Raw genomic sequence first — 15,142 nt, forward strand, 5'->3', positions numbered from 1 at the left:
GGAGGGAAACAGGTGTGATGCACTTTGCAGTTTGTACCATACACCATAATTCAACCTCCTGAAGTGACGCATACTTTAGCTGACACTATAAAAGTTCATTCAAATTAAAGTTTTCAGAAATATTAAACAGCTTAAATGTTTACACGGTTGGTTGAGCACCATTAATTTTGTGAGATAAGGCTGACCTGCTTAAATAGTAATGTAATCGAACTGTAAGAATTCTTTAACTTAATTGGTCCCTTCTTCCTATTTTTAGTACTATTGAATTCTTATCAGAAGACACTACAATTATAAACTGGAAGGAGTAATTTTATTTGGATGCCAAGTTGCCTTACTCTCTTATTACTTATTAGTAAACTCTCATTTAATCACAACTTACTAAAATAACCAATAAATTTCACCAACTATATTAGTTCACATTTCAACTCTTACTCTTTCCATAACTCATCAAATCCAACTATAAATTAATGTCTCACACCTTTTAATAAAAGGTATCCATTGAAGACTATATATCTTTATGCAAATTTTTTTAAAATAAAATTAGAAAGAAAAATAACCATTACCCGAAAAGATCAACTAAAATTAGAAAAAAATGGACTTACAAAAATAAAACGCAACTTTTTAATTAATTTTAATATCCCACCATATACATTAAAAACTAAAATAGCACACTAGTTTTACAAAGGTCCATACGATCCGCATAAGACTTAATTATTCTCGAGTAACAACTAACAACCTTCTGTAAGTCTATAACTATACGATTAAGGAACTAAGATTCCATTTACAAAATTTACTAAAAAAAAAAACGAAGTCGATTTTCCTATGCTTCCTCTCCCTCCTCTTCAAGTTTGTTCACTCGTTCACACTCATCAATCCACTCGCTGTATCTGCATTTAGATGATATATAAAACGGTAAAACCACATCAAAGTTATGTAAGAAATCCAAGATATAGTGAGTGATTAAGGAAAGAAGTTTCCGATAAATTACAAAATAGGCACTTACATATCTATTGGTTCACTCAAAGCTGCAGCAACAGGATTAAAAAAAATAACATTAGTTAGTATAAATTCCCAAACCCTTAAACCAGGATAGCAGCCTTAATAAACGTAACTACGGATTAGGGGGAATTTTAAATCGAGCAATGCTAGGGTGCAGCAATTGATGGTGTGAGATTAGGGTGAGATTTCATCCAAACTCACCTTTTTCTACTGGTTGCATGCTAGCCAAAATGCAATAAAATTGCTGACCCCTAGACTTTTTCTTTTAAATCATCAATTACCATTCAATTTACCTGTGATGGCTGTGCTGAAACTCTCCTGACATATCCTACATGCAAGCTCACCGATCATATTCTTCATATCACTGAACCCATCACAACTAGTGTTACAAATAACAAATCTTCAAAGCATCAAAGTTTACGCACACAGTTGAAATTAATTATTAAAGCCAATTGGGTATGCAATTGCCATCCCCATGTTAATTATTTTCATAGCAGTATCTATTCTATCAAGTATCAATGGCATCATTGCTTTAACATCTATTCATACATTGCAAGAAAATTATAAATGCCACGACATGCAAAACATCAATAAGAGCAATCACACAGTTTAGTTCAAACTTACATATGACACTCAACACTGTTCTCATGGTTGCAGAAGGGGCAACTGAAAACAGTTTCAAGCTTTTCTCTCTTCTTCTTTGGCGCTGCAGCCTTCTTCCTTGATTTCCTTTTCCCCATCGGTTTCGTGTTGAAAAAAATTAAAACCAAACCGTATCTCCACCTTTACAATCATTCACAATATTCAATATTACTAACATTTTTTAAATAAAAAACCACAAACGTCTAAAATTTGCTGTTAACGGTGCAAGGAGCTGAATTTTTCGGAAACACAGAAAAAGAATAATGATAAGCTTGGAACGTAGAGAAAGAAATAAGAAACTCGTATTTTAGAAAGAAAAAAAAGAAAAGAAAAGAAAAGAATAACAGTGTGATGAATAATAGTGAGAAAATTTGCAATGAGAACCGAGAACGTACCTGAATTGAATTGGAAGTGCAAAAGTAATAGATGCGTAAAGAAGAAAGATTATTTATAGAGTTTTTAGTATTGAAGCAAGGTGTGAGTCAGTGACACTTGTATTTATATGCTGGCTCTTGCTCGGTGCCATTGAAGTTTCTGGATACTATTGTTTCTACGACGTCGTCACGAGGTAGTTTACTTTTGGAGGGAAAGACCCAAAAAGGTTCAACGGTCAACGTTTTGTTTATTTACAAATTGTTCATACAATTTCTTGTCATAAACAATGATTCGATAAAATCCGTATCGAAGTAGCAAATTCAATATTCCATGTTTTATCTAAAATCATATACTACAACACACAGGAGTGAAAAAAGTCAAGCGATGTGTCAAAAGTCTGTAATTTGGTTTGTGTTTAGTTTAATTTAATTTGATCTATTATAAAATAAATACATGTTTAAATTTTTATAAAAGTCTTAATATATTAATAGCTCAATCCTAAGTTCATTAATTAATTTTATTATATTTATCAGAATTATTTGGATCTATTAATATATAATTATATATATAAATAATTTTTTTATTATTAATAAAATTATGAGATATTTTAAATTTATTATATTTAATTATAAATATTTTTATCCATTTTAAATATTTTAAAAATTTAAAAATTTTTATAAATATTAAATATAACATATTACATATAAATATTTTTATTAAAATATAATTTTTTAAATAATATTTTTATTTTTATAAGAAAAAATTATCAGACTTTTTAACAGGCTTTAAGTCAAGCCAAGTTGAATAATAGGTTAAATTTAGTACTTTAAAAATAGCATATATCAAGTTGCAGGGCAATTAACTATATGACAAACCAGACCTATTAAGAACAAAGTCTAGCCTGACCTAACCTATTTCCATCCCTGTCTACTCATAATACTTTTTTCTTTTTTTAACTGGTGCTTATAAATGATCGACAAAACATTAAATTAAAAAGAACACTTCACTTACATCTAAATTTATATATGTCTATATCTATATTAAAAAAAAATAGTGTACAATTTTTTTTCAAAATATCTTTTATCATATATAATTAATAAAAAATTATATTGAGTATGAGAAGACTATGTCATTTGAGTTATAACTTATTAGCGTTAACTATAACAGTTAAAAGCATATCATTTTAACTTTTGTATAACATATTTACTGTCTTAACTAATCTCAAATTTGTTATTATTGTTTATTTTAATTTATAAAAAGATAAATTAATAAGCACCTTAGTACCTTCTAATACACTAGTGTAGATAAATTCGAATGGATGTACATCATCAACTATGAATATTATTGATACATTTCTGAACTAAAACATAATGTACATCTTGCTAAACTTTAATTGTCAATTTCATGGCACAACACTAACTTTGAATTTCCATCTGTATAAAAGTGATATGTCACTAGCTTATCATATGGTTGATGAAGAATAAATACAAAGGGATAAATATAATAGCATTCCCCCATTCAAAACAAGAACAAAAACATCCTCCAATTAGGAAAATTTGATGTTTCCCGGTGAAATTTTACTTCTATGAAGTCTACATGTTATACACAAGGGAAAGAAATGGAAAATGTCCATTGTCCAAGCTTGAAGCTTGTAAACTTCTCTGAAATTTATTATAAAAGAAATGGATCAAGAAACATTTTCCTTCCCTTTCCTTTGTAGAAATTTAGAAACCACACAAAACTGCAAAACTGCTATGTATGTGTAAAGAGGAGCCATTATTTGTTTATATTACACCAAAGAAAAACTTTTTCTGTGTGCAGACCTATGTGATTGAGGTTCATATTCAATCGATGCTCTTGATCGATGACCAGTGCGATCACGAGTTTCTGGTTGAGTCTCTGAAGATCGACGCCGACCAAGCTTCCACCCAATTTTCCGGGCAACTAACCGAGGAGAGCTAAGGGAACTATGGGATTTTGATATGGTTTTCATTTCTTGCTTTATTTTACCAAATTCTTGTTCAAGTTCTCCAACTCTAGACCTCATATTTTCCATATCCACCTTTAGAACTTGATTTTCGCGTACCACAGTCACCCATCCATCCCTTTGTACGATTTGACCTGCCGTATCGCCTGCAACAATTGAAGGAGCTGCCGGGGTGATTTCATTGTCCAATGCATGGAGACAGCTGGCTAATGCGGTTCTTAACTGCAGCTGTTCGAAGAACAACACTTGAAGAACAACTCTGAGGGGAAACCTATCGTTTTGTGATGCATGTGTGCAGGCATGGATTGAGAGTTTCTGGAAGTCAATAATGCCACACAGTTCTTCTTTCTCTTTGTCTGAGAGCCATGGATGTGCCTGCACAATACCACAGCAGTTACTAAAACAATTGCAAATTGCCTTTCAATTGAAGTGCATCTCAAGAAACACAAACCTTGAAATATATGTCGAGTGCTCTGTAAAGTCCATCATGCAATGATCTTGATGACTCTGGAAGGGATTCTGCGAGGGAGCGTATCTTTCCAGGTTTCAAATTTACATCAGAAGCAATTTCTGCAATGTAGCTATCTATCAACTTTCCAACTTTCATTAAAGATTCAGATGATGGTAGTGCTTGTGGATCAACCGATGAAGAAGAAAAGGCGGTTTTATTTGATTCTGTAGACATAAAGTGATGGACAATCCGCTCAATGCAGTCTGTGTTATACAGCGCATCGGAATCTGAATAATTAGGAATGAGAAGACTATCCAGAGTTGCCAGTTCCAATTGTGTACCTACTCTCCTCTCTAATGAATCCTTGCATGTCTGATTCACATTCAATATCAAAGCCACGCGAACAAGCCCCAGTAGGAAACGACAAAAGGATGTTCCCTTCCTGAAAGGAAGGAGTTTCTCTATACTTTCCAATAGAACCCTCTGATCAACGGCAGCTGGTGTCAAACTGAAGCTTGCAACCGTTCTAGTCTTGCTACCTTGTCCACTCTGCCAACGATCCAAACCTGGTAAGTATTTCCTACAATAGTACATTATGGCACCTTCAAGGTTTTCGGGTCTTATACCCCTCACTTGCATTGTCTTAAAAAGCCTCTCAAACAAACTCACACTCAGAAATGAGATGTCTTCAAACCACCAGTCAGACTCTGAGCTTTGAATTCTTGCGCCGGTATTTATACCATTCCATAGAATGCTTCCACCAGGACTTTGTAAACTCCCATACATCATCCTTGGCCATCCAAACAAACTAGGATCTGTACAAACCATCACTGAGAGAGCATTCAAACACTTGTCAACTAAGTGAAGCTTTTCAGCCTTCTGTAGAACAGGCTCAGAACTTTGGAGAGCCAAAATACAATCTTTCCAATTGTGCAGAATATTCTTATGGAAAAAGCCCTCTGATCTCGATAACAAATTATCTTCCCCGAATTCATCTGTCATTTCAAGGTAGTCTGCGGCACAATAAACTAAAATTACATTTCTGGCTGTCAATTCCACACGAAAACTGTAACAGAATTTGGCCACAATTAAGAAAGTGTCAGGGCCACCAGGGAATTCTTCCAGCACCAGCACCATATTACTGGATTCTTCATGTTTTTGTGCAATTTTTCCACATTTTGCCACAAGAGGGAACTGCATTGTTGCCAAAGAATATCTTATTCAAAGTACAACTTAAGAATATTCATATCAAATACATAACATTATGGCTAACATAAAACAATTCCTTGTATTATTATTATTATTATTACTATTATTAGAGTTTTGCTAACAAAGTGCCTTAAGATGATTAATGTAGAAAGTTTTTCATTGAAAACACAATAACTTTAAGTTTCCAATGCTTTTCCAACCCGTATCCAATCCTAAATGTCTGCAAATTATGCATAAACTCAAAATAGCAACAAGTGATCCTTCAAAACAATCCAATATGGTTGACTTTTGTCATCATTGAAGAATGTACAGCATGAGCAGCAAGTATCAATGAGTCTTATTATACTTTTAATTACAGAGGGGTGCTAAACTCTCATTTATTAAAATAAAACTCTCAACCAATAGCATCTAAGCAATTAATTGCATAGAAGTAGCAGACTGAACACCTCATACTGGAGCTCAAAGCACAAAGTAGTAGAAGGAATAACAATTAATAAAGGAAGACATTCATAGTATACCTTATGAAGATGGAAAGTAACGCCCTCAATGGAAACACTAATATCACTAGGCAGTTCACCATTGCAAAACCTACCAAAAACCACACAGAAAAAAAAATCACCAATCAAACACTGTTTCCTTTCTATACACACAAATGCATGCAGCACACAAAAAAAAGCTCAACAACAACAAATCAAAGCCCATAGCTCATTCAAACCGATCGTGTACAATAAATTATGGAAGCATAACAATGAATCGAAATTAAGATTGAAAAGGAACATTAAAAAGAGTAATAGTGATAACAATACCAGTGATTGCCTTCTCTACGAAACCCAGAATGCTTCCCAGCTGGAGCCATATCTGAAGGACCCTTCCTTTTCCTTTTTCTCTCTCTAATTATAATCTCTACCAACCCAACAACAACATTCTGTTGCCAAAAAAACCGATTTGGTAAAAAAAAAAATCAAAAAGGAATAATAAGAAAATGAACGACGAAGAAAAGAAGAGAAAGAATGGATATAATGAATGGAAGAGTCAAATGAATATAAATAAGGTCATGTATGGAACAGTCAACAGTGACGATTGGGTCAGCTAAGAAAATCACCCGATTAAACACTCTAAACATAACATTGTGACATTCACAATTCAATTTTTTAATATATTTATTATGTATTTATTTATTAACAATAATAAATTTCATGTTAAAAAAGTATAATTTTTCTTTTCAGTGAAAAAGGGAGTGATTTTGTGGTAAAAAAAAAATGAAAAATGACGCACGGATCACGACGCTAAAGACGGTCCGGTCGTCTAAAGTCGGAACCACAATAATGTAGGCACCAAAAAATTAAGGTGATTGCTATAATAATTAAAAAATAGTGTTTATTCAAATTTTATTATAAAAAATAAGTTAGATAAATATTAGATATTAGGCTGCGTTTGTTTACAGAGACAGAACACTGAGACATGGATACAGATACATAAAATTGTGTTTGGTAGAGAAGATATGAACAGAGACAATATGTCTAAAGACATGAATTAGTGTATTTTGTATCCATTCTGACAGGAATGACACGGAGACACTAACAAGAGATACAACTTATTTTTTTTTCTTTTATTATTCTTGTTAATTTTTCATAATTATATTTTTTTATTATTATATTTTTCATCTCAAATTTTTTGAATAAAAAAAATGAAAATAAATTGAATTTTTATAATTTGTTTTAGTTTATTACTAAATAGAATACAACAATACAAAATTTTGTGTCTCTGTCCATCAATGTCTTGTCTTATCTTATTTTCAATGTCTTGTCCTGTTCTCAGGAACAAATGCAGACTTAAATAATAATAAGTATTATAAAATTTATCATAAATTAAATTGTATATAATTAGTTCCCTCCCAAACAAATTAGTAATCTTAGAAGAAATTATTTGATAAACACTTGAATGAAAATGGCTCATACTTTATTGAAATAGGATAAAAATAACATTAGTAGTAACGCAAAGGGGGCAAAAAAAAAAAAAAACTATACAAACAAATGACACACCCGGCGGGGATTTAGCCGGCTCAGAAATCATTGGTGTCCCCTTCCTTGTCTCAAGCTTTGTTCCTTTCCTTCTTGCCATTTGTTTTAAAAAATTATTGGCTCTTTCTATTCAATTATGTGGGTCAAGGGATTATAAAATAAAATAGAAAAACATATATCTTTAGTTAAAACATTTGTAATTTTAATTGGCGGTACAAGGACATTTGACAAAATCTAATTCCTGAAATTGAACAAATTTCAAAACATCCAGACAAGCGTAGCAAAGTAAATTAGAAATATCAAACCAGAGGACCACTAATTATGTTAGAACTTTAGGGGAAAACCTTTAAGTGCAGTAGAAGGAAAGTGACAATGGTCACCCCATATAATTGTTTACAATGACAAAGCTTTTACTGGTTCTGCTATGGTTCTATATAATATATATTCTTAAGATAGAATGTTCTCTAATCATCGTCAGAACTCAGAAAGCACTCCATGTGCCCCCAAAGGTTTTGATGTATTCGGTAATTCACCTTACAAACCCACTTAGTTTTGTATAATTACAGTTACATGTATAAATATGCATACATACACAAAAGATAATAGATTAATGAGTAAGGAAATATCTAAAAAATATAAGTTGAATTTTAATTATATAAATCACGAATAAAATAAAAAAGATCATATTCTTACATTCAACAAAATTATAATTGAAAACCTTTCACTAATACATGTGAAAAAAAATTGAATTAAAGAAAAAGTTGGCCACACCATTTAGAAAATTTTCATCAATCTTCTTTGCTAGATTCGACAGAGAGACATGATGATGCTAGTAAGTGGAGTGGTCCTTGGTTTTTTTTTAGTTCTTGCTGTCGTTATTGGCACTGCATTGGAAAGCTGAGCTCATGCCCTGTGACTATGGAGAGCTATGGGGTGTATATTGATCATTATTTGATCTCTAGTCTTAGCCAGAAACATGGAATTAGCGTTGCTTTAACAATAAATGGATTCTAGCTGCAGATGGTGTTAGGAATGGATATGACAAGCAACTCACTAGTAGATACCATTAGGAGGTTATTTCGATGTGGAAGCAAAAATAAGAAAAAGCCTTATAGTCTCACATCCGTGGTGGAGCATATTATAGCACGCTAAGCTGTCATATATAAAGAGACCAACGAGAACGAGAAAATTATCTTTGCGCTTGGGGCAATGACGCAGCTAGTGAGGTTCTAACCGAGGCGCGTCTATTGCTGGTTGAAAACTATTTCCAAACCCAAACCCAGGCCTTCGAGAATTTCTGGAAGGGCTCCTTTTTGGTAAAGCCCTACAAGTTTAGTTTCAAATTTTATTTTTATGTTTATAGCTAGTGTTAGTACTAAATAGGAAACAGGATAGATAGTGATAACACTGATACAGTGATACATGCGTGTGATTTGCACTTTAGATAGAATTGGTCTCTGCTAAGTTTATTTCCTGTAACTTCTGGCACCAATTAATCAAAAGAAAATGAGATGCTTAAAATTGGTTTCTGCGTAACTCTCAAGCCTACCAGTGTAATCTTAATTGTAACAAGGTGAAGCCGTGTAGTATAGACTTTTGTCATTAGTTAAAAAGGGTGGACAGTATAAAATAAAATCATCAGTTAACAAAGTCAATCCTAAGATAAATTGAAAAAAACTTCAGTCAACAGTCAAAATTTACAGGTGACATGATCAAACAGATATTTGAGTTAGGAGATCAATTCCAATTGCTTATATGATTATACCCTACCTTTGTTAGCGTTTGACTGTTTTTCCCATCATCACCATAGCGACGATACAGTGCTTACCAAATATTGCCTAATTAATAGAGAATACATAGGAGTACATAATTTTCTCCGTTCCAACTTATTTCTCCAACATAATTTATTGCAGATTGTTAATATTGCAATTAAGGGGAATAATAATAATATAAGTTGTACAACACATGCAATCCATTTAACAGAATAAATTAATGACAAATAATTTAGAGCACATGGCTTAGAGGGTCAAACAAAATGTTTTACACTTACATCAGATCTGGAATGACAACACAGTAGTGACCGACAGCCATCTAAAACACCAAAATATGAAAATAAAGAACAAAAAATAAAACTCTATAAAAGGCCTTCAACATGTCTAGAAGCACAAAGCTATTAAAAATACACAAATTGCCCATATGTAATTCCAACTAATCAATCAATAGACGCACCTTAGAGCACGTGCTGATTTTGGAATTGGGCTAAATTCCTATTGGCTACGAACATTTTCACAATGTATGCAAAACCAAGAGTAAAATATGCGTTATGGCCCCATGATGGGTTAGTGGAACACTTTTAAGACCAGGAAAAAAACCCTTCTGAAACGTTTGTAGTATAGTAGTAGTATACAACCCCATTACTGCATAAGCTCAACTTGCAAGAGGTTTAGCAATGACTTTCTTAATGGCTTCAGCATATGTCCTGTGCTGATAGGTCAGTGTGGACTCGAGCAGGTCCCAAAGTGAGGTCTTTGGGTTCCATCCTGTGAGAGGAACAACAAAACCATAAAAAAGTAAAGAAGCTTGACAACTTGAATATCAAATTCGATTAATGAATGAATGAATGAATGAGGAAACCTACCAAGTTGCCTGTTTATTGTGGTCATGTCAGGAATTCTCTTGTCGCTATCGTCATATCCCTCGCCATAAAATTCTTTTGAGCTGACGTCGATTGTAGGTGTCTCTGGAGGTTGTTCTCCACTAACCTTTGAGTATACCTGTAGAATTAAAGGTTAATAATTCTTGAATCCCCAGAAGGAGTAACGTGCATGCATTCTGATATGCAATGGTGGATAATTTGATCATTTCACCTTAATCATCATTTCAGCAAGCTGCCGAACTGTAACCTCATTGTTGGGGTTACCCACATTGAAGATATGTCCATTAGCCCTGGCAGGGTTTTCCTGTTAACAGTAAAAGGTAACAACAGTTTAAGAAGGACTTCCACAAAGATCAAACGATCAGAAATTCAGAATGAAAAATAAAAGTCAACACTAGGGGTATGAGAACCTACAATCATCAGTGTTACAGCTTCAATAGCATCCTTGATGTAAACAAAGGTTCTCTGGGATTGGCCACCGTCCACTAGCTTGAGGGGCTGCCCTCTGAGAAGATTCTGCAAAGATGAATAAAGGAAAAAAAAATTGGATAATATTGGCAAAGAAGGCAAAGTAATAAAACACCTACAAACTCCTAGAGCCAAATAAATGTAGCTTACATTGCTAAAGCATGCAAGAACCCGGGGAACACCCTCACTAGGACCATCAACGCCAGGAATGAAATCCATTCTAGGTCCAATCCAATTAAAAGGCCTCACAATTGTGAACTCCATACCATTTTCAGCACCCTCAGCTGTCAACGATCACAATGTCACTGAGACTATTCAATCCAATATTGGAAATGATCCCTGTCCTTATATAGATAAGAGGAAATAAGTTCAGCTCACCATAAATCAGCCTCTCAATCAACTGCTTTGCACAGGCATAGGACCATCTCTGCTTCTCAATCGAACCAAAAATGCATGGAGACTCATCTTCTTTAAGAACGTAGTATGCAGGATCCTATCACCACACAATATTGGGAACAGTATATAGCACAGTTGATCAGCTCATCACAAAAAGAAACAAGCAAAGCACTCCCTATATCTCAATACAAAATATGAAAAGGCAAACGAAACAGACAAAATGACAGAAAGGGACAGTCCATTTTTAAAAAGTCCCCCATCATTTCCCAAATAACCTGAATAATAAAAAGCCAAGAAACCCAATCTTAAAAAGGAACAATCATATGCATATTTAGGACATTACACAAATCACAACATGTCAATGTCCTTTTAACTTTAAAAAACTCTATATTCCCTTTTCATTTGTTAAAGATACATACCAAAAATTGACTGAACATATAAAAGAAAACAGAGGTAATGCAATTTTATAAGGGAGCTTAATTTGGGGAGGTGTGATGAGATTCGCACCGACACATTTTTAACACTTTTGTACTGTTAAAAAACAAATACTTTGAATAATATGCATAGATCTGGAAGAAGCTTCCTTTAACAAACAAAGAAATATTTAAAAAAATAAAATAAAATAAAATCAACAAGAAAAGGAAAGGTTACCTGACGAAGAGGACTATCTTTGGGGAGAAAGCTTCCAATCGTTTTCCCATACACTTCACAAGTAGAGAAGTGAATAAGCCTCTTGTTATTCTCAGAGCAGTACTTCACCTGAAACAGAAACAACACATCAAAAATCAAAATCGCACATCCCATTCAGCTCTAACATGAATATTTGGCCTTTAATTATTTACAATTTGACCTAATAACACGAAGAACACGTACCACAGGGAGAGCATCGATGAAGTTGCTGTAAATTGTGTCAAGGGGACGGGTATTGTAATCCGCAGGGGTGCAAATTGCAGCCAGATTTATCGTCTGAAAAACACACATACAAATGTTCAATTTCAATTTCGCAATGTAAGCACAAATCCAAGAACAATAACATCAATAATTATAGAATGCAGTTAGATTCGAGCTATATTACACATCAAATTGGCATTCTGAGAACATATCCAAGAACATGAAAAGCTTCAATTACGATAAATTAGGGCATTTAATTAAGAAATAAATTACCAGATCCGACATCTTGATGAGACCTTCGAGCCTTGAATCGTGCTTGATGTTGAGTCGGTGGAAGGTGATGCGACCGTGCCATGGAAGGTTATCGGGCTCCAAGAGGTGCTTGATCTTGTCGTTGTAGACATCCAATGCGAGAACCTTGTGCTGCGTTTCGGACATGAGCTTCTCGCAAAGGTGTGAGCCAATGAACCCTCCGGCACCGATCATGCAGATCGTTAATGGCTTTATCGGGTTCCCATCCAGATCCACGCGAGCTGAGGCACCAGCAGAAGAAGAAGAAGCCATTATGTTGTTGCTTTTCTTTGTTTCTTTGGAGAGTGAGGTGTGTCTCTCTTTAGAGGTGGTTGTTATGGGAAAATGACGAGTAACGAAGTGTGTGAGGTGTGCGCTATTTATATATAGTTAGAATGAAGAAGAGGGAAGAAGGAAGAAGAAGAAGAAGAAGCGAAAGAAGAAGAAGAAGAAAATGTAGAGAATCAGGAGAGGGAAAAGAAAAGAATATGATTGGGACACCCTTGCGGTCGCGCCACTTTCTTACTCTCAGCACTGCGCGCGTGTATCTCTCTTCACTTCTTTTCCTTATACAAAAAATTAACCATTAAATTAATGAAAAAATATAAACAACTTGATTATGTTTTTCTTGAAAAATTGTTTAAATAATATATAAAAAATAATTTATAAATAAGTTATTTTGTATTTGAATTTTTAATTTTAAAATTGTGTATTTTATAAAAATATGATAAAAGATAATAATATTATGAGAGAAGTAATTTTTTTAACTTTTTTATACAAATATTTCTAATAGCCAAAATATGAGTCCCTGTTCCTGACAAAAGTAGAGGCTCACCATTGGAAAAGAAAAAAAATGAGTTCATGCGTGATTTTCAAGAGAAGAGAGTCCTCTAAATAGAAACTTTTATCATCCAATAATAACTTGTCATGTGGCAAGTTATTATAAAATAAATAATTATATAAATTTATAATTAATTTATTAATAATTATAATAATTAATTATATTAAATAATTATATTTTTATTTTTATTTAATTTATATTAATTATCTAATAAAATCATTTAAATAATAATTAATTAAATAATTAAATTGTATTTAATTTATTAATAATTATAATAATTAATTATATTAAATAATTATATATTTATTCAATTAATAATTTATATTAATTACCTCAATTAGGAGAGAAAAATTTTGTACTGTACCATCAATTTCTGTAAAAAAAATATTCAATTTATTTTTAAATTTATAAATTTTAATAATATTATTACAAAAAATATTAACTATATTAATTTTAATTAATTAATTAAGTTGGGTCACAATAGAGACTAAAGTTAATTCCTCCTAATGGAGAAGAAAGAGATACTTTGAGTTCTTATTTATTGTTTATGACGCAAAAACTTACGTGGAGTTACTTTTTATGACAAGTGTCCCATAAATAGAAACTGAAATGAATTCTCTACTGAAGATGGTCTAAGCTCCTAAATAGCTCCTTAAAAAATTGCTAAGGTTTTGAAAATTGCACCAAACATTAATACTGTAACTTTTTATAAGTCAAAAGCTCAATGGATATATCGGATAGTTATAAAAAAAATAAATATGTCAGATGTTCAATTCAATAGGTATCCAAATGATTATGTTGATTATTTTTAATTGGATGATTATTTCTTTTGATTCGATTTATCTATGCACAGTTAACAATGATTGGATGTTCAATTCATTAGGTGTGCGTTATTATAGTGTTAAGATTTAGAAAGTAATTTAGAATGAAATATTTTTATACTTTATTGAATTAATTTTAAAATTTATTATTCGTTTTATTTATAAAAATTATTGTCTACCTCATAAACTTTTAAATTAATTAATAATATAAATATATATTAAAATATAAAATATATATTAAAATTAAATTGAAGGATATTTATATTATACAAATATATAATAACTAATTAAATAATTAATTTTTATTTGCAACTATAAAATTCATGAATCATATTTAATTTAGCATGGAGATTAGGTAATTATTATATATCTTCAAAGGGAATCGTTTAATGGAGGGTAGTTATTGGATTTGTAATATTGTAAGTTGTCTTTTATTTTATGCTTTATTAAAGTTAATTGAGTATTTTTTTTAAAGAGTTGTATTATATATTTAAATATTTTTATCAGTTTAATTCAATTAAATTGGCTAAAATGTAACAAAAATATCTACATAAGCATGTGTGAATTATGTACCTTTTTTTGTGTTTTTTTTTATCGTTCTTCTATTTTTTATATTATTGTTGTTTTTTTATTATTATTTCTCTTTTTCTTCCTTTTTTTTAGTGTTATTATAGTTTTTTTTATTCTTGAAAAAATAAATTAAAAAACATAAAATAAAAAAGAAAAAATAGATAACGATGATAAAGATCAGAAAAAAAATTTTAATTGTATATAATTTATCAAAAAATAATATCAAAACTTTTTTAAGATCGACATAGAAAATTTTTGAATTTGAATACTAAAATTTTTTAACAGTAATACAAAATTTTTTTTAACTAATTGAAAATTATAAAAAATAAAAATAATATCAAAAATTTTTAAAAATAACACCGAAATTTTTTAATTGTAACACCAAAATTTCGACTAATATATTTTCTTCTTTTTCTTTCTATTATATCTTATTTTTCCTTCTCCCAACATGTCTTTATTTTTCTTTTTTCATGTTATATTATTGATATAAAATTTTTTCTGTATCTTTTCATGTTTTACTTAAA

General features: G+C 31.7%; 3 protein-coding genes and 1 non-coding gene across 7 annotated transcripts; 1 reads left to right on the forward strand and 3 right to left on the reverse strand.

The window, feature by feature from the left end:
• Positions 1–598: 598 nt before the first annotated feature.
• LOC130970605 (transcription elongation factor 1 homolog) lies at positions 599–2,102 on the reverse strand. Of its 2 annotated transcripts, XM_057896737.1 has the most exons (5): positions 2,037–2,102; positions 1,624–1,782; positions 1,293–1,363; positions 1,004–1,025; positions 599–887 (listed from the first exon to the last, which is right to left on the reverse strand). In XM_057896737.1, exons 2-5 carry the CDS (start codon positions 1,737–1,739, stop codon positions 821–823), a joined length of 276 nt encoding a protein of 91 aa, XP_057752720.1. In that variant the 5' UTR covers positions 1,740–1,782; positions 2,037–2,102; the 3' UTR covers positions 599–820. The 2 variants fall into 2 exon arrangements, with proteins under 2 accessions (XP_057752720.1, XP_057752719.1); XM_057896736.1 differs by lacking the exon at positions 2,037–2,102 and having other exon boundaries at positions 1,624–1,921.
• Positions 2,103–3,450: 1,348 nt separating this feature from the next.
• On the reverse strand, positions 3,451–6,668 carry LOC130967656 (BTB/POZ domain-containing protein At3g44820-like). Of its 3 annotated transcripts, XM_057892611.1 has the most exons (5): positions 6,470–6,660; positions 6,182–6,251; positions 5,564–5,648; positions 4,455–5,467; positions 3,451–4,378 (listed from the first exon to the last, which is right to left on the reverse strand). In XM_057892611.1, the coding sequence occupies exons 1-5, from the start codon at positions 6,517–6,519 to the stop codon at positions 3,806–3,808; spliced, it is 1,791 nt and encodes a 596-aa protein (XP_057748594.1). In that variant the 5' UTR covers positions 6,520–6,660; the 3' UTR covers positions 3,451–3,805. The 3 variants fall into 3 exon arrangements, with proteins under 3 accessions (XP_057748594.1, XP_057748593.1, XP_057748595.1); XM_057892610.1 differs by having other exon boundaries at positions 4,455–5,648; positions 6,470–6,668; XM_057892612.1 differs by lacking the exon at positions 6,182–6,251 and having other exon boundaries at positions 4,455–5,648; positions 6,470–6,665.
• A 2,207-nt stretch (positions 6,669–8,875) lies between these two features.
• On the forward strand, positions 8,876–9,008 carry LOC130971745 (U4 spliceosomal RNA). The gene has a single exon (XR_009082956.1). It is a non-coding gene; the product is annotated as a U4 spliceosomal RNA (small nuclear RNA).
• Positions 9,009–9,659: 651 nt separating this feature from the next.
• Positions 9,660–12,798, reverse strand: LOC130969114 (UDP-D-apiose/UDP-D-xylose synthase 2-like). Its single transcript, XM_057894708.1, has 9 exons — positions 12,369–12,798; positions 12,078–12,170; positions 11,856–11,963; positions 11,187–11,301; positions 10,959–11,092; positions 10,755–10,856; positions 10,552–10,644; positions 10,323–10,458; positions 9,660–10,224 (listed from the first exon to the last, which is right to left on the reverse strand). The coding sequence occupies exons 1-9, from the start codon at positions 12,657–12,659 to the stop codon at positions 10,112–10,114; spliced, it is 1,185 nt and encodes a 394-aa protein (XP_057750691.1). The 5' UTR covers positions 12,660–12,798; the 3' UTR covers positions 9,660–10,111.
• Between the last annotated feature and the right edge of the window lie 2,344 nt (positions 12,799–15,142).

The sequence above is a fragment of the Arachis stenosperma genome, chromosome 3 (genome assembly GCF_014773155.1).
Source record: "Arachis stenosperma cultivar V10309 chromosome 3, arast.V10309.gnm1.PFL2, whole genome shotgun sequence".
In the NCBI taxonomy this organism is placed as follows: Eukaryota; Viridiplantae; Streptophyta; class Magnoliopsida; order Fabales; family Fabaceae; genus Arachis; species Arachis stenosperma.